Source organism: Aythya marila (genome assembly GCF_965140915.1).
Source record: "Aythya marila genome assembly, chromosome: 1".
NCBI lineage: Eukaryota > Metazoa > Chordata > Aves > Anseriformes > Anatidae > Aythya > Aythya marila.
This window is the reverse complement of record NC_139042.1, coordinates 113,706,595-113,727,353: the sequence shown is the minus strand read 5'-3', so window position 1 is coordinate 113,727,353 and position 20,759 is coordinate 113,706,595. Positions and strand designations below refer to the sequence as shown.

Here is a 20,759-nt window from a genome sequence, read left to right as displayed (position 1 = left end):
AGGAGCAACCCTCAGTAGGACATGCTATAGAAATAGAGCTTTATTGCCGTTAGCAAGATTTCTTGGGGTCATATTCAAGCCTGTTGTGGTGCCTGCTCTGGGCTGTCCGTATTTGTTAGTAGCAGCTAAAAAGGGAGGAGTGAGATCTTTGTAAGCCAAACTGGAAGCCAAGTCCCAGATGGAACATGGTAGGGCCGATGTTGCCCACTGCAGTGTCCTTTTGGTGTCAGGTACCACCCCAGCACTGTGAGCTACCCTGCCAATCCCTAACATTGACCAGGGATTAGCAGATAGGAGAAAAGAATGGACAAAATAATAGTTTTAATTTAGAAAACCACTGTAAAACCTGGGATTTTGGATAGAGGGAAACCTTTGGGGTATATCACTTCAGTATAAGGGAAGAAACATTAAATCTCAAGGGGGACTTGGCCCAATGAGCTTTCTCTGCATTCCTGTGCCATGGGGCTGTGTAAGAATCCAGTGAGCTTCTCTCTGACTGATGATGTTTAACCTGCTGTTACTGCTTCTGACCAATGCTTTTTGTGGTGATGGATTGTCTCTTTTGTGTCTTGGAAGGTCTCAGTGTGTCTGTCCACTATAACATTTCCAAAGGTCATTTGATAGCCATCTGTAATGCTGTTGGATTCCCAGAGCCCACCATCAGCTGGAACAACCTGTTCAATTACACCCCTACACAGGAGAAGGTCAGGCACACCAACGGGTTAATGTCCATCACCAGTAAACTGGAGATCTCTGACTCTCAGAGCATCAGTAAGCAGGACTTGACCTGCAGAGTAAGCAACAAGAATGAAGAAATGGAATTGCCCATAAAAATCAAAAATGGTAGGTGAATGATATCAAGTCCTTGTAAGCATTCCCTTGGCCTCTATGTTTTGCAATAACATGTTTGGATAGGAATCTGCTGGGAAAGAGAGGGAGTGAGATGTATGTGTGCCAAGTAAGGAGGAAAGAAACCCTGCTCTGCGTTTATTGTTGTCTTTGAGATGAGGATATACTGTCACCTCCTCCAACAGGGGAAAAAAAAAAAAAAAAAACACAAAAAAAACCCCCCACACACAAAAAAAAATAAAATAATAATAATAAACACTAGTCAGCCAGGGAGGTACAGGGTTTAGAGGCACCATGGACTCTGTAGCAAGCTGAATGTCACTTTTCAGGCAAGCCTTCCTGGTCTCTTTGACAGTCCAAAGATATCTAGATAGGTATAGATGTATGTATGAGGTGAAAAACATTTTTATGAAGTAAAAATGCTGTGGGTGGCTTAATAATTACTGAAGTGGAAGTTTTGAAATGAATAATAAGCTCTCTGTTAAAAACAGTTAAGCAAATGTTTCAGATAAACTTATTTCATGCTTTGGTATTGTATTCATTTAACCTGTGCAATATGCTTTAGTTTCTCTGACATTTTTGACAAGAGACACGTGTATTGAACTAATGGTCAGGGAGGAACGATATTTTAGGGGAGATAGGAAGGTGATCAGCTGAAGACACTTAAATTGGTATTATGGGGAAATCTTAAATACAGGTTATTTAACTTCTGAATATCTGGTAGCGCTACTTTATTTCTTATTCCAGTGTTCTGTTCTGCTGAAAAGCTTTCAGCCCCAGTCCTATGGATGAGAAATAGAAATATGAAAAGCTGAAGTACCAACCTCAGTTCACACAGGAGTGTTGGCACAGGTGGTTTAAAATCCACTTAAACAAATCAGAACCTTAAAAGGAAGATCACTTTGCTACTTCATAAATTAGAAAAACAAGAAAAGCAGATTGGGTTTGAGGGTTATTTCCCATATTACATGCTTGTGAAATTATTGTTATATGAAAAAGAATGAAATCTGACTTGTAAAATCCCTCTCGAACTTCAACAGCAAATTAGTCCTTAATTCTGAGTGACGCTAATTGCAGAATTGTAATAAATCTTTCCATCCTGTCTCAAATGCAATATTGTTTTGGTTTGGCCTTTTAAAAAGGTAAGTGTGTATCTCTAAAAGCAGAAAATTGAGATTCCTGTTATTCTTTACTAGGAGAATGAAGAGTCCAGGAACAGCTTGTTCTTTTAGCAATCTTTTTATATTTTAGAGAGGGAGAAATTCAAATTAATTGCATTTCTAGTTCAACCTAGCTGTGTTAAAAGACTTAATAGCTTTGGCTCAATTCGATTAGATTTCAGTTTGGTAAGCTTTCTCACTAATATCAGTGAGCATTGAACAGAACATTCACGTTATTATTTTGATTAATGGCAGTCATATCAAGCGGCTAATGCCCAACTAGAGAGGGACATTTACAATCAAATGTTGTTTATAGCTATTTGCATGAATCAAAACACACACTATCTTCTTTTTTGAAAGTTCATTTAGTCTTTGCAACAGTTTTATGTGCTTAACAATAATAGGAATAGCTTTTATTTTATAACCTAAAACGCAGATTCTGGGTGAACAAAAAGCTCTTCAGAAAGTGTTAGGGCGTATAAAATTCTGCTTGTGTATGTATCACAATTATCGTATGAGGGTGGGAATAACAATTCTATGTGCTGGGGATGAACATCTTTTCTTTACAAAGCATTTTCCAGAAAGCAGTGGGCAAGTATGTTTATTTTTGAAGATATACACACTGTCTCCTAAGCAATTCCTGCTTTTATGTAGCTTAGCAATAACTTTCACAAACTCTTGATTAGGAACAGTTGTCATTAAACAGATACTTCTCTTGGCTCTCTTTGCTATTTTTCATAGATAAATTTATCTTTGTTTGCTTTTTTTTTTTTTTTTTTTTTTTTTTTTGTCCTTAATAGAGGAGGGATTCTCATTCCTGGGTCTGATGATTGCTCTGGGTATTTTACTAGTCATCTTGGTCCTGATTCTGATCACTCTGAGCTGGAGGAAGAGGATATGCAAGAGGACGTATGGCGGTGAGTCGCAGCCTATGTTTTGAGCCATAGAACCATAATAAGGTCTTGTCAACAGAGAAGATGGAAACTGCTGAGATACCATTAAGGAGTCTGGGCTGTCATATTGCCAAAATTCATGTTTTAATGGTTATTAGAAGTTGCCTCAGTTGCATGCAATTTCAAGAGCTGTTTTCCCACTGCTACTGCTAAGGGACAATGCAAGACTACAAGTCAGGAGGGCAGGATGCAAGCAGAGCAGGATACACTGCCTTGCTGTGCCGTCTTGTGGAAGTCTCAGCAGAAGTAATTTGCTGGTCTTTCTTATTTTCATGGAAGGACAACAAAGGATTAAGTGTAGGTCTGCTCATAGAGTTTTTCGTATGAGAACTGGTACACTGGTGAGAAAATTCAAGGAAGGGCTTTCTTCTGGTCACAGCATGTGTATGCATTTTAAGACACAATGTGATGCGATGGAGAAGTTAGCTCAAACTTGTCATGTGAGCCTGGTTCCTAATGCTGAATGAAGGAGAAACTGCAGGCAGTGCAATGTCCTTGTATGTGTGGTGACCCGATAATGGACCAGCTCAGCTCTCTTTGTTTTGCTATGAACAAAACGGAAAGGGAAAAATAACAGAAAGGAGGAGAAGACTTAAGTTCCAGATTTGATGGTCATTGCTAATTTTGTTTTTTCATGACAGGATAAGAATTATGTACCTGGCTTTAAATTCTACCATGATGTTTAGAAACACTGTCAGAAGCCAGCCACATTGACTCAGTTCATTTCTGAATCTTCAGACACTTCATGATGATGTGATAATTTAAAGAGGTATTTCCAGAACATCAGACATGTCTAGACCTATGGCACTTACTATTAAGAGAGGGGAACCCAGTAGAGCTGCTTCTGCCAGGGACACAAAACTCTTCATTGAGAAGAAAGAGAAATTAATGCTTTTTAGACCCTAAATGTAACCAAATACTACTACTTCATAGTAGAAGGTGTTTGAGCTCTGCATCAGTCTTATAAAGAATTCAGAAGAGGAAATTCCATTTGAATTTTCAGACCGAACTGGAAGTTAAAGAACAAGGAGTTGGTTCTGTAATTTGGTTCTGTTCTTAGGAAACCCTCTTCCAAACACCATTGAGCTTATACAAAGCAGGAGAGACCCTGAGGCAGGGGTGGCCTAGGAGAGGTCCATGATCACCCTCTGGAGTGGATCAGAGAGTGACCGGACATGGAGACTGCTATACAGTCTCTCACAGAGAGAGAGGAAAAAAAAAATATTCTCTACTTCCCATCAATGAGCGGTGTTCGGCCGCGTCCTGGGAAGCAGGGCCTCAAAACACGTAGTGGTTGTTCAGGAGGAACAGCCCCCTCCCCCAAGAGAGCCCCCCCTTTTATTGCTGAGTGTGACATCAGGTGTTACGGAATATCCCTTTGGTTGGTTTAGGTCAGCTGCCCTGGCAATGTCCCCTCCCCATCACTTGCCTACCCCCAACCTGCTGGCTCTTGGGGGTTTGGAAGGAGTCCTGATGCTATGCCAGCACTATGCAGCAATAGACACAACACTGGAGTGATATCAGTGCTGTTCCAGTTACGAGTGCAGAGTACAGCACTGTGCGGGCTGCTGCAGGGAAAAGGTGACTCCAGCTCAGACAGACCCAACACACTGCTGGCTCCAAGCTCTGAGCCATTAGAGAAGTGGATTCTCTCAGCCTACAGCCCCTGTAGCCAACAAGTCAGCATTAATGAGATTGTTAATACCTGGGGCAGAAGGGGAAAATTAGGTGAACAGAACTTAGCAATGGATGTAAGTTTGTTGTACTAGTGTTTATGAACAACAGCAAGATTTTAGGAACTTCAGTTGTTAGTGTTCCTTCCCATTTACCATGGGTTTTGGTAATGCTGAGATGTGACTTATATAGTAGGCTTTGTAGTCTTTGGGTGTCTGTTCTTTTAATGTACTGCACTGTATTCAGTGTTACCACTCCTAGCTGCCACACAGTAATGAGGAAGTCCCTTCCATATCCTTAACTCCGCTGTCAACAGTAAACTTTTGATCCTAGTCTGTTTTTGCAGTGACTTGTTTTTTTTTCCTTGATCATCCGTGAAATCTGTTCATGTTCTCTAAAGCGTAAAGATTCCCCCAGAAGAGAGTAACATCTTGGAGAAAGCTCGTGTCTTGTTTTATCCTCTGCTGTGCTCAGATTCTGTTAGAACAAGAAGCAGTGCCTACATGCACATACTTCTGCACGCACTTTTAAAAGCAGCCTAGCAGAGAGCTGATAGCACTCACTGGAGGATGCCGATGTCTCTCTGAGGCCATTGTCTGGGGTTTCAATACTTATTTCATTCTGCACTAGACAGAAAACAAAGCATTTCCAGTTTTGTCCATTTTTTTTTTTTTAATTAAAATACAATTTTATTTTATTTTTTTTAAATCTGTGTGGCTGGGGAGCCTTCTCTGTCAAAGTTTCTCCTCCTCTGCTGCTAAGAATAGGGTTGTTGTTTTCTGCTTTGCTTTCATTTTTGTTTTCTCCCTTCTCCCTGTGGCAGACACTTGAGAATAGGATGAAGAGCTGAGGCTCCTTCCTTGGGCATTTGCCATAAGTAACAGTTACAGATCATATACATGTTTTAGTTCTCTACAAAAACAGCCTGAGTATTGGGTTGGCTCTTGACAAAGCCTTTCAAGTTTGGCAAAAAGTCATTTATTTGGGAGCAAAATGGGATGCAAAAACATTGGAAAGCTTGCATCTTCACCCTCTGCCAAGCACAGAGGCAAACCTGGCTGTGTTGTCACTTGATTAAGAGTGATGAGCAGGCTGCGGTGAATCACCTTTCTGCAGATGTAACTACAGCTATGCTAGGAGTTTGTCGGTGATACTTTCTGGAAAAAGTTGCACCTTTTCCTAATTGGTTCAGCTAATAGTGCTTCACTGTAAAGCATGCCAACGTCAAGCAGTCCAGTTAACAAGCCAGCTGCTTATACCCAAGCAAAATAAAGGCTCTTAGTCGCAACAGATTTCTGTGGCTCACCTACCACATACATGTCTCAACCTATATGGTTTCCTCAGCATCCGCTCATTTTTCTAAGACTTGAAGGACGCTCATGTTTCAATCTGGCCATTTGAAGAGCTTTACAGCCTGCAGGGGGATTAAATTCCATGCAAAGTGTTCTCTGAAGGCTTGTGGTTTTCTGGAAGGAAAGTCCATTTCACAAATGGATATAGAGGCCAGCATCTTTTTTTTTTTTCTTTTTATTTTTCTTTTTTTTTTTCTTTTTCTTTTTTTTTTTTTTTTCATCGGTATCCAAGTAAGAAAAAAATTATCTACCTTGGGTGGCTTATGCATGTTTTGCTATGTGCAAAGCTTTAAAAACGGTCAAATAGTATATTTGTGTTTAAAACTTACAATAGCATGACAAAAAAAAAAAGGGACTGTTTCTTCTTGGTTGGACTTGATGATCTTCAACGTCTTTTCCAACCTAAATGATCCTATGATTCCCATGACAATTTCTTGGAGCTTGTTATTGAATAGATATGATGTGACCTAAGGAGGACAATCAGATTAAGTGAATCTGGAAGACAAAATCTTGAAAAGTCAGAGAAGAAAAGACTGATAAAAAAATCTGTTCTCTAGAAAACTCCAACATGGCAATATGTTTGTCCAGTTGGAAAATCAGAACATTCAAGTTTTCCTTCATGTGGAACTTTTCCATTAAATTACTTATTTTATTAAGCATTAAAATCCTTGTTTTAAAATGTTTGTCAGAATACAGACAACGAGCTTTGGAGCTGACAAGGAGCTGAACCTTGGTATACCTGGATTGTAACAAGAGTGCTATAAAACAATAAAAATCTCTGCATTTCCAGCTAGATATCACTTACTACTCTGAACAGGAATTTAAGGCTCCTTGATTATTATTTTTTTTTAATTCCTGAAGTTGCTGCAAATAATAGAGATCCAGCTCTCTTAAGCTGCAGATAACACTTCTGCTGATCAGCTGGAATATATAGGAAACAGAAAAAAAATAAATTTGGGGGGCACAAGATGTCCTGAAAGGCTAGAAAATATGGAAGTCACATGTGGTAGATTCCAGTTATTCAGGAAACTTTACAGGAACAAGCACCTGAACAAGCTTTCCATTGCCTTGTTCTTGTTTACAGTGAAAGTAAGTACTATTTCAGAAGAATCCTCTAGTGGTTATTCATTTTGAGGAAGGCTGTGTTTATCACTTTTGACTTATAAATTACACAAGTTCTTATTTGGTCTGTATAAGTGCTTGTTTCTTCAGTGGGCGTGCTTTGACACACAGCAAGCATCTGTTTTTCTTAATAGTAGGGGAAGAGTTGAGAACAACACCATAATGGGTCAGTATTATGAGACTTTTCAAAATAGTTTTCCTGAAGTGACAGCTAAATGTCAGCCTTTCAGAGGCCCCCTGTGTCCGGAGCCAGTGGGGCACATCATGCTGCTCCCAGGGGAATGGGTCTCTGTCAGGCACAGTGTTCCTGTGGGGGAGGCTCCTCCCAGAACCACCTTGGTTCCTGCTGCAATGTGGCTTTATTGTGAGCGAGAGATTCTAGTCGTTCTATTTTGAAATCCCCCAAAATAGCAAAAACATGCCATGGTGTAATTGAAAGTTGTTTTGCTTACAATAACCTCATTCCTTTACCCTACTTGACACTAAAACAAACAACTCCCACCCTAAAAAAAAAAAGCAGCATAAGAAAATATTGTAGCCCAGAAGACCTAAACAGTGTAAAAAGAAAAACAAAAAGGACCTATGCGAACACTTTAGCAGTGGGGGAATTTTGATGCCATCAGGGTTTGACTGCCCATCTGGCATCCCACAGATACAAATATTTCACAACACGAGGGAAGCAAAAGATTCTTTCTGGGTTTCATGACACACTTGCAGACTGCTTCTGCTTGCAGACAACTTCTGTTCCTTAGTAAGTCGCTTAAGTTTGCTCTGTTTACAAAGCCGTGCCTGGTAGCAGTACCTTCCAGTCTTCATCACACACAGAGTAGGGTATGGGCGCTCTTTGAGAGCTTTCCATATGTTAATATTACCTGTTTTCATGGCTAACGGTGGGCAGAGCTTGTGCTCTGTGCATGTCCCCTTTGCTGGAGAGCTATACTCACCATCCTGCTTTCCATTTTGGAGATAAACAGGCAGGGAGAAGGCAGCACTGGCTGGGGCAGGCACAGGGGTACCTCTCTGTGTCAGGAAGGTGCAAACACCCTTGCGAAGCATTGGCATGACAGGCAGAGCAGCTCCTGATGTAGTTGCAGATGTGCCAGCAGGGCCTTCAGTGGCTCCTGCATGAGCATCTGGGGTTGCATTGCTTTGCTCAGAGGTGCTGCCAACCCTCTTGGCAGCATTTTGGGTTTGAGGTCCTGCACCACCGTGAGAGGTGGCCCTGCCTCATTAGGGCTGTTTGCACTGCGGTGTGGCTTTTTTTGTCCAGAAGGATTAAACTAATCCTGCTCACCACCGACAAGATGAACGTACTGGCATAGGAAACCTCTCAGGTGTTATTCTGTTTAGCAGCTTAAGTATGTGCTACTAAAAACAAAGCCCTTCCTCAGCAGACAGGGAGGCCTTGACTGTTTGTGACTAACACAATAAAAGACTTTCCCAGTCTGCCCTCTTTTATTTGAACAATAGTACTTTGTGTATAACCGGAAAAAAAGACCAATAGCTGAAAGGATGGTAAATTGCATTCCTATTGCGGGTATGAAGTTGTCTGGCTGCTTCTATTTCTTGTTCATTCCTTCGTAGATATTATTTATCTGCTCAGTTATGAAAAAATACCTTAGTTGTAGACAGTGTTGTTAGACAAGGAGATGGAAGCTTTTATTACTCTTCTACACAAAGAGCAAGGATGCCAGGGGTTATATTTTTCATACTTGAACTAAACTTGTTAGCTGTCAAATTTTAAGCAGGTTGCTATGTTGTCCTGTATATGGACCCCTTCTGGATAAATTACTTGTCACTGAAATGAGTGCAAATGGTACATAGGCAGACATAAATCCAGTACAAGAAACACTAACTAATTTTGGAAGTCTCTTCCACTGATATTTTTTTCGAAGCATTTGTCATACTGCATAGATTTAATAGTTGTCTCCTAATTCCTGGTCATGCTATGCAAGAAGGATTTTTTTCAAAGACACAGAAAATAACATTATAAATTGGATTTCAAACATCACCATTAAATTCTGAAATACCAAACTATATATTCAACAAACATTCCTATTTGTGGATGTAGTAGTTTCCAAAACTAGGAAAGTTGGCTTGCTTTTCACCGTTTATAAACAAAGCTAGTGTTTGATATGTTCCTGATCACACTGTAATATCCTGAATTTTGCATTGTGCATTAGCCATAATTAAAATTCTGTGGTTACGTAGGTATGTAGTTTGTTTAAAATTCACATAATCTTGTCTTCAGATCAACAGTTTGCAAAATTTGAAATATCATTTGAATGGGTGTTGGTAGTCATGGTTTAATGGAAACAAAGAACACTGTAATAATGCAGCCTATTTCTTTGGAATTTTATTTGTAGGAAATGGAGGATGTTTTACTTTTTTTCTTTCTTATTTTCAGTAAATTATTCGTATTATATGCAAATAGATTAACACTAATCCTGGAAATTTCTCATTCTGTATTCCCCATGACTTGTTTGGAAATACCTTTTTATTTCTGTTCTTCTCTTTAAACATGCAATAAGCCTTTCACTCAGCTGCCAATTTTGTCCATTCAAAAAGGGACATGACTGTTGTCCACTTACTTTCAAGGTATGTTATTAAATTTCCAGATGAGGCAAGCAGATGAACGTCACGGCATACTTGTTCTGAAGCCTTCTGCTTATTCTGCTTCAGAATAAGAATAATAGGGTACTCTAAGCTAGGCTTAGATAATCCTTAAGGTCCCTCTTGACCCAAATCGTTCTGTTGTTCTCTGACTGGTTTTAAAACTTTGGTGATCAAAATCACCAGGCTTTGATGCAAATTTTCCACTGGCATTATGTTTTCTGCTCCTCTCTTTTTCATTACTTTTTTAAATATGAAAAGATTGCTGTCATCGTTGGACCATAGTAACTGCATGATTTCCTCCATCAGTCATTAACTAAAATGCACCTGCACATTGATACCTTGTGTAATATAAATAATCTAGACTGGTTTATAAACCCTTTTTCCACTGCTGAGCTTCACTCTGTGCCAGTAAAGTCTCTTGGCAGCTGCTGCTGAGGTGGGGTGCCTGACTGCTCCCCAGGTGAACCTGGTTGTGAATTTTAAGAGTATTCCTCCCTGGGGCATAACAAGGAGGGGACCTAAGATGGGTGCCTGAGAGCACCCATCTGGGGCACGCTGGGGAGGACAGGAGCACAGATGCTATTAGTGCAGGGCAAGCTGGCAAAGAGCTGTGCCAGTGATGGCTCTGGCTGCACCTGGGGTCGCACCAGCATCCACATGGATGGGGCATCCACAGCTTCCCTGGGCAGCCTGTGCCAGGGCCTCACCACCCTCTGAGTGAAGAATTTCTTCCTTAAGAAATTTGGTCATGGATTGCTTGATGTAATGACCCTGTGTGTGACAGGCATGTGACCCTCCTCTCTGAGGGTAAGGTACCACTTGTAGAAAACAGAAGAAGCAAAGGGGAGCAGAGATTGAAGCCTTTCTCATGATGTTTTAAGAAGATGGGTAACTCACAATGTAGCAGGGAAGGTCCTATGGGAGTTCTCTGGAGGGCAGTTTGGACTGTTCCTCTCTGCCTTTTCCCAGAGTGTACTCATCAGCAGCCACACTGCTCATCAAGACTTGGGTCAGCAACACTATGGTCACAATTCATCCGTTTTCCTTTTTTCCTTTGTTTTCTAGGATACTAGAGGATTTCCATTCATCTTACCTGACCATTGTGGCCTGGCAGCCTGAAGTCAACATTAAAAGCAGTGACTTCCGTGGCTAGAAAGTAGCAGTGATAAAAGGAAAATACATCAGGACCAGAGCACTGCACTGTCTAGATGGCATGTTTATCACTGAAAGACTAGCACAATGCTTGTTATCCGTTAATCACAAGAAGCAGGACTAGAGGGAACGCGTAGTCCACCCATCTGCAGCCAGGCTACATCTGCTATGCTTGTACCAATCTTGGTACCTCCAGTCTCCAAACATATTTGCCTTCTTCCCATGGAAGTTTGAAGATGTCCAGGGATGGAGGCTCTGTGAGCTCTCCGGGGATCCTCTTCCAGCACTTAACTGATCTCAGTAGAGAGATGGGGGTGGGTTGGGGGGTATTTTTGCTAATAGCTGTCTGCAGTTTCACTTGGTGCAGATCCTCATTCATTTCCTTCCTGACATCACCTTTTCTTCTTTCTTATCCAGCTGATGCAACTCCTTTTCCTCAGTTAATGTGCAACAACTGTGTTTCTGAGTTGTCTCTAGAGATGGCTCAACCTGTGTCAAATCTGCCAAAGATTGTTGGTAAAAGGTCAATAGGGTCCAGGGCCAGTGACAGATTAGAAGCAGTAGCAAATACAGCTGAGAAAGTGTTTTAAGTAATTTATTTTTATTTGACTTTTTTTGACTTTTCTTTTAAGCACAAACAAATTATTCTGCTGGTCTAAATAATTTTTCCCATACTTTGACTTTGTCATTTGGGATGTTACACCCTGAGATAACTCCCCTGCATCATTACTGAGAATGTAATGGTATCAGTGGGAAGTTTTACAGAAGCTGAATTTACTACTTTGCCATGATTTTGGTAGAAGATAAAGACTTTGTGTTACTTATACAAGCTGCCCCAGGTAAGACTAGAACCCTTCTCTCCATTTTTTTCTATTTACTTTTTGGTCTTTCTTTCCACTTAAATGCCTACCCATGTCTGCTGGTATGATCATTTCCAGGTTTACTTAACTGGTTGCCTGTCCCACCTGCTCACTCTGCTGCAGCACATGGTTGTGTGAGGGCAGGCTCCCGGGCACTGCATTTCAGCTCATCTTTTTTGTAGGAGGCCAATGCCTAAGCATGCCCACTCCCTCCTGAGTCCTCACTGGACCCCTGTGCCTATGTCACGGCGTGAACCTTGCTAAAAACAAGCCTACCTCCGGGCATGCCAACTTTGTGGCCCATTTTACTGACAGAACAGATAGACAGGGGGACTGCAGGGTTCCTTCAGTAAATTCTGTTATACTCCAAATGCTGATGTTTAAGGTGTTGCTCGGTCTTTGTTCCGTCTTAATATTTGCCAATATATTTGTATCACTGCCAGTCTTTTGGGTTTGATAACCCTTTGCTTGTGCACCTGACGTACTCTATCTCATGAAGCATGTGGTGTTTTGGTTTCTGCCTTCTCCCAGATGCGTGAAATACCTGAGGTTGGAAGGAAGCTCTGGAGGCACGTGGCGGTAGTCTTAGCCAACTGCATAAACGGCCTATTTAAAAAATCAGCAGAGAAGGTTTGACAGCTGTGAGACTTGTGGCCAATTCATTCAGAACAGAATTTTTGTTCTGAACTAGTCCAGTCAGAGTACTGCCATCCAGAGTGGCTGCCTTTCGAGAGGCAAAACTTTGTGCATGCTCATGTCCACGTGTATTATTGAGAGTGTGAGGGGTGATATTTTCTGTGCAGGTGCAATATGGGTTATTTATTTATTTCATTTTTTTTTCCTAGCAAAAAATATCTGATCCACTCCAAACACCAACTGGTTTGTATTTGTCTGCTTGTAGATTTGAGATACCAGAAACCCTTCCAAGTTGGGCTTTTTTGTAGTCTCAATTTGCACTTTCCTTCTTTTCTGTACAGAAAGCAGGGGAGTTTTAAGGTGGTTTTTTTTTTTTTTCCAGAAAAAAAATTCAAGTGAAATAAGTTTTGAGATGAATTTACATAAGTATTTTTAACCACAGCACCTGCAGTTTGCTTCAGATTTGAAAATTTCTTTGGTTAATCAAATGTGTATTTTTAGTGGTGTCTCATGTTTGTTGCTTATTTGTTCTATATGTGACGTTGTACCCTTTACTTATGTATTGACTGTCCTGCTTTGTGTATGTGCCTTTGCTGAAAAGAAGCCAAATAAAGTGACTTGTAAAGTAAGACCACATGATTCCTTTTATTTGTAAGTAGCACTCACAGCATGTGTGGGCTTTTGTAAATCAAGCAGTGTAGAATGACAGAAGCATCATGCACAAGCTCTAAGTACGTGAATAATTTCTCTGGAAAAGGCAGCAGTGGCCTTCTGCGTTCTTAAAGACATACAACCTTTTGGGAGTGAATTGTGAAGCAGTGGTTTTTGTTTGCTTTAAAAAAAAAAATGTAGTGAGAAACTTGGTTATAGTTAAAAGCGTGTAGCAACACTCCTGTTTCCCTAAATGAGTTCATTGGACTAGGTCGTGGGTCTTGCAATACCAGTGAAAGACAGCAACTTACAGTCTGCCTGAGCTCCAGCAGATGGTGGAATGGGTGATTTCCAGAGATTTTGAGAGCACAACATGAACTGCCACTTAGATTTTTCTTTTGCTACAGATGAGTTCTGAAGAACTTCCTAGTAGAGGCTGGCCAGAAGTATGAGTCTCACTGCTGACATATCTCATCTGGAGAGGTGGGAGTTGGTAGTTTCTCCTCTTGGCTCTCCAAGGCTGGACAGCAAAGGGAAGGGAGACAGCTGGCAGCACCACTTCCTGGAGCACAGTGCAGGGCAAACTGTGTTTCCCAGGGAGAAGAGCTGTTTTTCCTATGCAGACCAGCAGAAGGGCTGCTCGTTATGGCCTGGGAGTTGCTGGCAGAGCTGGCCGGGTGTTGCTTGGCCCCACCGCTTGAGGTGCGTTGTGCTAGCAGAGTGGGGTAGGAATCAAGAAGCCAGGGCTGGGGGAGTTCAGGAGGGGGCTGATATTCATTAGCAGGGTTAAATCACCTTCAGGAAACTGGACCGGTCATCTGTAACTTTATAGAAGGTTAACAAACGCAGAATAACAACTTTCCTCAGGAAATGCCAAGGTTGTCTGACAATTGCTTTTTTTGTCTGGCTGCCTGCTCCTCAGAACCTATCAAGATGTTTGCTTTTCTTCTGAGGTCATAATGAATTTAGTTCCTACAGATGTGTCCTCTCTTTGTGTTCTTTTGTCCTGGGCATGCCCAAGGATGCTATTATTCTAAGTCTTGGATTGTGCTGACAGACGGGGCAGGAAGGTGAGTTCTCTGCTAGACAGAACAATTTCTGTGCACAGCTGTAATGATGGAAAGAGTGAAAAGCCAGCAGGCAGGGCTAGGCTTCTAGCAGAGATGGAGTTTGCAAAATGGAATTACCACTTTTGATGGCAATATCAGGATGTCTTTCATTCTTGCCTCAGCTGTTTTCTCCTCGTCTTGCGGCACTGACCACTCACCTTGACATCAAGCCAGCTGCTCCAGCTGCTTCTGAACTGGTGAATGCATGCTTGGGCTTTTACCTGTATCCTTATGTCATCTTTCACTGATACAGGAATTTTGCTTCTGTACAACATAGTTCCAGTTTCCCAATCTGAAGAAATATTCCTGGATACTTCCAGGGAACTTTTTCCCTGTTCTGTCATCCCATGTGGTAACTAAAATGCCTTTTCCTTTGTGAGTGTGGCAGAAACTGTTCTTAGTCTGCTGCATAACAAGATGTCAGGGAAGGAAGTGTGGGATAATTATAGAAGTTACAAGGCTGTACCTTTTTTTTTTTTTTTTTTGACTGTATTTTTTTTCTTAAGATGGGCTGAAGTTAGCAGCAGAGTTGACACTGGGCGAGAATGTGCATGTTGATGTTTATCACTCAGAAAGGGTTAAAGAGCTTTTAAGCTGAAAGAACATAAATGTGATTTTTCTGAGATCGTGTGTAGTGAGCAGCATTCACTTTCTGCACATGGGTGTCACATGCTGTCCTCTCTCAGGGACCTTGTGCTGTTTTTCATTCTGAATAGGACATGTCTATTTCCCAGGCCCTAATCTCATGACATCCAGATGAAAACCAACAGTCTCCAAAATGTCTTTCTGTATAGGCAACCAGCTAATGGTGCACAGATTGTCAGGTGTGCCAGAGGAAACTCACTTCGCTGGTTTTCTAGCATGCTGGGAAGCTCATCAGCACTAGTGCTTCAGTGGTGAGCGTCCTTCCTGACGTCCAGCAGCTTTGTTTTCACACAATCGGACTGGACGGAGCCCTAGGCTGTCTGTTGTGCCTCCGTAGGAAAACAAGCAGGCTGTGAGGTTTTTAGTCAGCACCCCCAAATGCTGAGGTCCTCATGCTGAAGCAAGAGAGATGATCTGCAGCTTCCACGTGCATAATGAATCGGTATCTTTTCCGCAGATGAGGCTCCTTGTGCCATGTGAATGTAAAGGTGGCTCGAAAGAGAGAGGAATTACAGGCTTTCAGCGCTATGGTTGGAGACCAGTAACATGCCCTGCCTGTGGGAGGAAACGTGGTCCCCTGGAGGGGCAGAATGGGGCAATAAAGAATAGGGTTAGAGCTGTGGCTTTGCTAATCAGGGTTTCCTTAAATAAACTAAGGAGTTGGACGTCCTTACTAATTTCAGCTTGGTAATTAATTTCCAGAAAACAACATAGCTGAGTGCCATAGGCTAACAAAAGAAGGAAGTCAGATATTTCCCACAGCTGACCTAGAAGGGGGTGTTAAGCTGATCACTTGGTAGGTAGACATTTCTCAGGCAGGTTGCCTGTTCTGACAGTGACAGGTTAACAAACCTCTAGTGAAGTAGTTAGTGTCATATTTCAGTAGCTAAACATGCCATGAGAGAGTGAAGGATTACTGTTTGATTTCACCCACTAAAATGCTTTTTCACCTAAAGCATTTCTGATTTCACTTCCTTTCATTCTGATTGTGTGCTTCCCTTTGTTCAGGCTTCCTTGCTCCCAGCTGTTCCTTACTTATCTCTCTTTTGTTCTTTTTAAGTGATTTTGCCCAATGAATGTTATCTTCTGTTTATCTCTCCATTCAACTCATCCCATTCTCTCTCTGATAGCCAACTATTTGCAGCAGTCCTGTGTGAAGCTGTTGCCCTCTCCTGGGGTCTCAGTAGCCATGTGGTGAAAGCTGCGCCAATTCTTGTCCATCTTTCCAAACACGAAGTCAGCCTCCCTAGGAGAGGAAAAAAGCCTGGACACCATCACATAGACCAGGGGAAAATGGAAGTGACTGTCTGTCTGTCTGTCAGCCAGCAGCCAGAGCTCCACAGAGACCAGATCCTTCCTGGCACTCTGGGCATGCATTGTCCAGCGCTTAGGTCACCCGTTCGCATATCCTATCCTCCTTAGCTGCCTGAATTTGGGCTTTGAGACACGTAGAAAGAGAAAACGTGCAACTGTGGGCCCTGCAGAGCAGCGTGCTCTGCATTTCATGGTGGAGAAAAAGGGAAGTATGAACTCTCTGTTCTGCTAGTGTTAAGCTCGATTTACATTAAGCAGCTGGGGATTTCTGCTGATTGTTTACATAGAGGTGGCAGTCACTGGCACAGTTCTGCCTTCCTTGTTGGCAGAACAACCTGGGATAAGAAGATAAAAGGTAAGTACAAAATTGTTTTCGTACAGCTTGTTTCCTTGATGAACCCACCAGCCAGCATTCCTCGTGACCCTGAGAGCAATGCTAGGAAAATGTGCAAGGCTTTGATGGATACATAGAAAATATCTTTTTGGACATCTCCGAGGGCATAGCCATGGGAATTGCCTGGGGGTTAGAGAAATGTGACGTGTTTCCTTGGCAGCCATGAGCTCAGAAGGAATCTGAGTGAGAGTGGTTGCACTGGAGGAGATTAGAGGGAGCTCACAGGTCTTGCTCAGCCTCCAAATCACATGTCTGGAGTCAAGGAGGTGCTTGCATGTGCTTGCATGTGCTTTCCCGTTGTCCCACTGACTTCTCTGGGTGCAAATGCACAGGTGTGTCTGCTGCAGCAGGTGCTGCCCTTTCACCTCCAGGTAAACACAATGCTCTACCCGTCTGATTTGCTTCAGATCAGTGGGAAACACATGTCAGTCTTGCCTAGCAACATTGTTCCTACTTGCTCTTACCCCATGGCTGTAGCTCACTATAGTTGAATAGGAGGTGAAGTGATTCCTGTTTATTTTTACACAAAAACTCAGTTTAGCACAGGGCTCAGGTAGCAGAACCTGACTCCTCCCGCACCAAACTTTAAAAGAAAGGAAAGGAGTGTAAAGGGAAACTTACTTTTCTGAAAGTTTTCTGTATAAATATATTTTTTTAAGTTTTCAAATTTAACAGAAAAATTTCCTTTGCTCTCCAAAGAGTATTTGAGCATTAATCTTGGAGTCTCTGATGTGCCCCTGAACATGTGTTCTTAATGCTTCCTCAGACCAGTATTTCTCTATGTACAGGGAGATGTGAGGAGAGATACATTAAGTGTTTTCTGGCAGAACTGAATTTAAAGCTAAATGAAGGTGAATTAATCTTTTTTGATCTGGAGTGATGGTAGGATCTCAGATGAACCATTCGGAAATATTTTCTCCCTGAACTGTGCAGTATTTATTGGAATCTGAGATTGAATTTGCTGGAATGTTATCACAGATAGAGCATGCATGCTGTTGGCCAGAGCTCTTCCACGGTGAGCTTCTCCTTCCCTCCCTTCTCCCATGCTGACCAGCCGTGTTGTAGCTGGGCTGCCTAGCTGCAGTTTTTAAGAGAAGAAATTGAAAATCACTCCCAAGAAGCTGGGAAATGTTCTTGCATGGGCTGGCTTCCTCCTGAACAGTTTTTTTCACTGGACAGGCAGAAATCCCAGTGCTGGGAGGAGTAGTGACCCGAGTTCATTGAATGCTTGTGGGAGCTGGTTGGCAGTCTATCAAGAGTGAGGGATGCAGAGGGGCAGACCCTCTCCTCCTGTCCCCTTGAACCAGACAGGGAGCAAAGGCATTATGAAACCCTAGGAGTTACTCAGCACAGCCTTGCTGAAAACCCGAGGGTGAGCTTTTTGCCATAGCCTCCCAGTGTTGTTTACTATGAAGCATTTTTCGAGCTGTGAAGAGTTTATTTTCTTGAGTGCACCACTGGCCTTAGCTGTTCTGCTTCACGTGAGGTCTGGGCTCTCAGAGTTTTCATACGCATTTCTGCTAGTGCTGTGCAGGCCAAATTTGGGTAAAAAAATTGAATCTAATGCTGAATTTGGGCAAGATAAAACTCTTTGCTAAGCATGGTGTCTAAAAGTCAGTACAAAAGCATTGTTAAGCTTTTTTTTTTTTTTTTTTTTTTTTTTTTTTTTTTTTTTGGCATGTAAACAACACTGTGCAGAAAGTCCTCCCATCTATGGAAAAAAATCCCACTATTCCCACAGGAATGGGAACTGTGCCTTGGCTAGCTAAAATAGTTATTTTCTTTCTCCCTTCTGACGTAGTGTTCCATGTTAATCTATGTAATCTAAAGAGTCAAGGGGTACAACTAAACACAGAAAACAACATGGGCACCCCAGCATCCAGAAAAATTGTCATGCTGAATGCAGGATCACTGCAGAAGATTAGAAGTGGAAATTTCATATGGTACAGGCAGCTGACCCCACTGATTAGAGCAGACTTCTGGTGTCCTGGAAGCACTCTCCTTGGGATATTTTCCTGTTGTTTTCAAAAAGTGAAGTTTCTGCTGTAAAAGGTCTCTCTTCCTCGGTCTTTTCTGTATTACCTGAAAGCTTGGTATTTTAGTATAAGAAAGGAGATATTCCTAGAAACTGCGTCTTTTTTTCTTTCTTTTTTTTTTCTCTCTCCCTCTTTTTTATTTATTTATTTTTTTAAGCGGTAAACAGTAAGCATGAATTTAATTGCTATTGTCCTACCTTGTATTATGCGGATGTTATGACAAATTATTCAACAAACTATAAAACCTCTGCTGAATGGATTTACACCACTCTTGGGACAGTGAAAGTAGACTTAGTTTAATGCCCTTGCTTCATTTGTTTGTACTATGTATAGTGAGGCTGTTTTAACCATGTGTAAAATCTACTCCATTACAGAATGGATTTTGGCAGATACAGCTTTCATGTGGTTATTATTCATATGTGCTCCTGGTGGTACCAATATGCAGTTGTTAGTCATTCCTGCTGAAACCTTTGGGAGAGAGTTTTGGGCTGTATTTAGAATTGAGTGGAATTTATGCCCTTCTGAGAAAACACTTAGTGTGGGGTTGTTTCCCATGGAGGAAATGCCCCTGAACAGGCCTTCAGGAGAAGTGGGGTTGTTGATACAGCCATGTCCCAAAATACAGCTCTATCTTAGTCTGTCTGTCTGAAGTTGACACATGATTTAGATGGTTACAAATCATTCTTGCCTGCTGGCATGCACATATATGGTATGTATCAAAGTATTTATTTTCAAAACAAGGAATTTATATTCATCTTGTCATACTATAAATAAGTCAAGAAATAAAATAGTGTTTCACCATCTTTGCTGTCAAAAGCTTGCTTCCAAAAATAGTGTAAATATAAACAATTGTGTTTTTTCCTTTCCCACTGAAATGATGGGGGGAGCCTCCAGTGATATTAATGAATATTTTTTGGGAGGTATTTCAAGGTTTGGTAGGTGTTCCATAATGTTTTATTCTACTTACATAAATTATGATGAAAATGTTTCATGGTAAGGAACAGACAGCTTGCAAACAACACTAAGTAATGTAAAATTCTCCATCTGCAGGCTCTAATTTGCTGCTCTGGCTGGAGGTAAGTGATGACAGTGATTAGGACATACAACAAACCAAATAAACTGTGCTGAGACTTCAGGTAAGGGGGTGGATTTTCTATTAATCTTCCTTTTCAGTGGCATTTCCAAACCTGTAACTATTTGGAAATGGAGTTGCCACAGTTTGTCTTTGCTTGTAGGAAGTGGCATGGTCTCAAAGGATGAGCTGAGAACCTCTTCAAGGCGCTGAGAGACAGGCAATGGTGGAGCCAGTTGCCTCAGGCAGAGAAGAGGTATGGAGCCTGACCTGCTTGATGGGGGTGCTGAAAGCACTGGGCAAAGAGAAACCACGGGGAGTAGCAGGCTTGATTACAGGATTTATGAGGATTACAGGGAAGAGTTTAGCTTTGTGAAGAGAAGACTACAGGGTTGCTTCTTTGTGGGATTTGACGAGAGGGCAGGTCTGAGGCCTGCTGTGCTTCCAGGTGCTGTAGGAGAGCCTCTCCCTATGGAGGCACAGGGCCTCCTCTGATTTTGTTGCATGTATGAACTCACCTATTTGCAGGAGAGCTGAAACAGTCTCAAGTTGTACCAGGGTGGCTTAGATTGGACATTAGGCAGAATTTCTTCATGGAGGGGTTTGTGAAGAACTGGAACAGGCTGCCCAGGGAAGCAGTGGAGTTCTCATCTCTGGAAGTGTTTAAGAGACGTGTGGATGTGGCAAGGTACATGGTTTAGTGATGGCACTCAGCAGATCAGGCTGACAGTTGGACATGGTGATCTTGAAGGTGTTTTCCAACCTAGATGATTTAATGATAATTAAATGCTGATTTAATGATAATTAATTCTGATATTTTGTTGATAGACTTTCAGAGAAAACTGACATGACAGAACAGAATTATCTGCTGCCACCTCACAGTGTCCTTGTAGGTAGGTCCTTGCTTCCATGATTGACTTCAGACAACTTGGTGTTTTTCTGCATTTCAGCAAAGATGGCACAGTACCCTCTAGCACATGAGAGTTCATCCTTCTGCTCCTCATCTGCTCTCGGTTCCTTTTGGTGCTTTCTTCTGGGGTGGCAGGTCCCAGGCTCTTGGCTGGGACTCTTTCTACATAATAGTTTCCAGGCTGGAGCTTTCATTTCCAGAACAGATCTAGTTACTTTCAAGAAAAAGAAGACTTGTCTCCTCCTTCCCAACTG

General features: G+C 41.8%; 1 protein-coding gene across 9 annotated transcripts in view; it reads left to right on the top strand.

The window, feature by feature from the left end:
- Positions 1 to 20,759, top strand: part of LOC309877643 (OX-2 membrane glycoprotein-like) — a 38,732-nt gene that overhangs the window by 3,353 nt on the left and 14,620 nt on the right. For 3 of the 9 annotated variants that reach the window (XM_082759219.1, XM_082759218.1, XM_082759224.1), the window contains exons 4-5: positions 577 to 843; positions 2,810 to 2,926. In XM_082759219.1, coding sequence (XP_082615345.1) covers positions 577 to 843; positions 2,810 to 2,926 — 384 coding nt within the window. Of the gene's footprint in view, positions 1 to 576; positions 844 to 2,809; positions 2,927 to 3,603; positions 3,732 to 10,791; positions 12,998 to 19,573; positions 19,600 to 19,758; positions 19,852 to 20,423; positions 20,489 to 20,759 lie in introns of those variants that run through there. The other 6 variants (XM_082759220.1, XM_082759223.1, XM_082759222.1 and 3 more) reach the window with 5 other exon arrangements.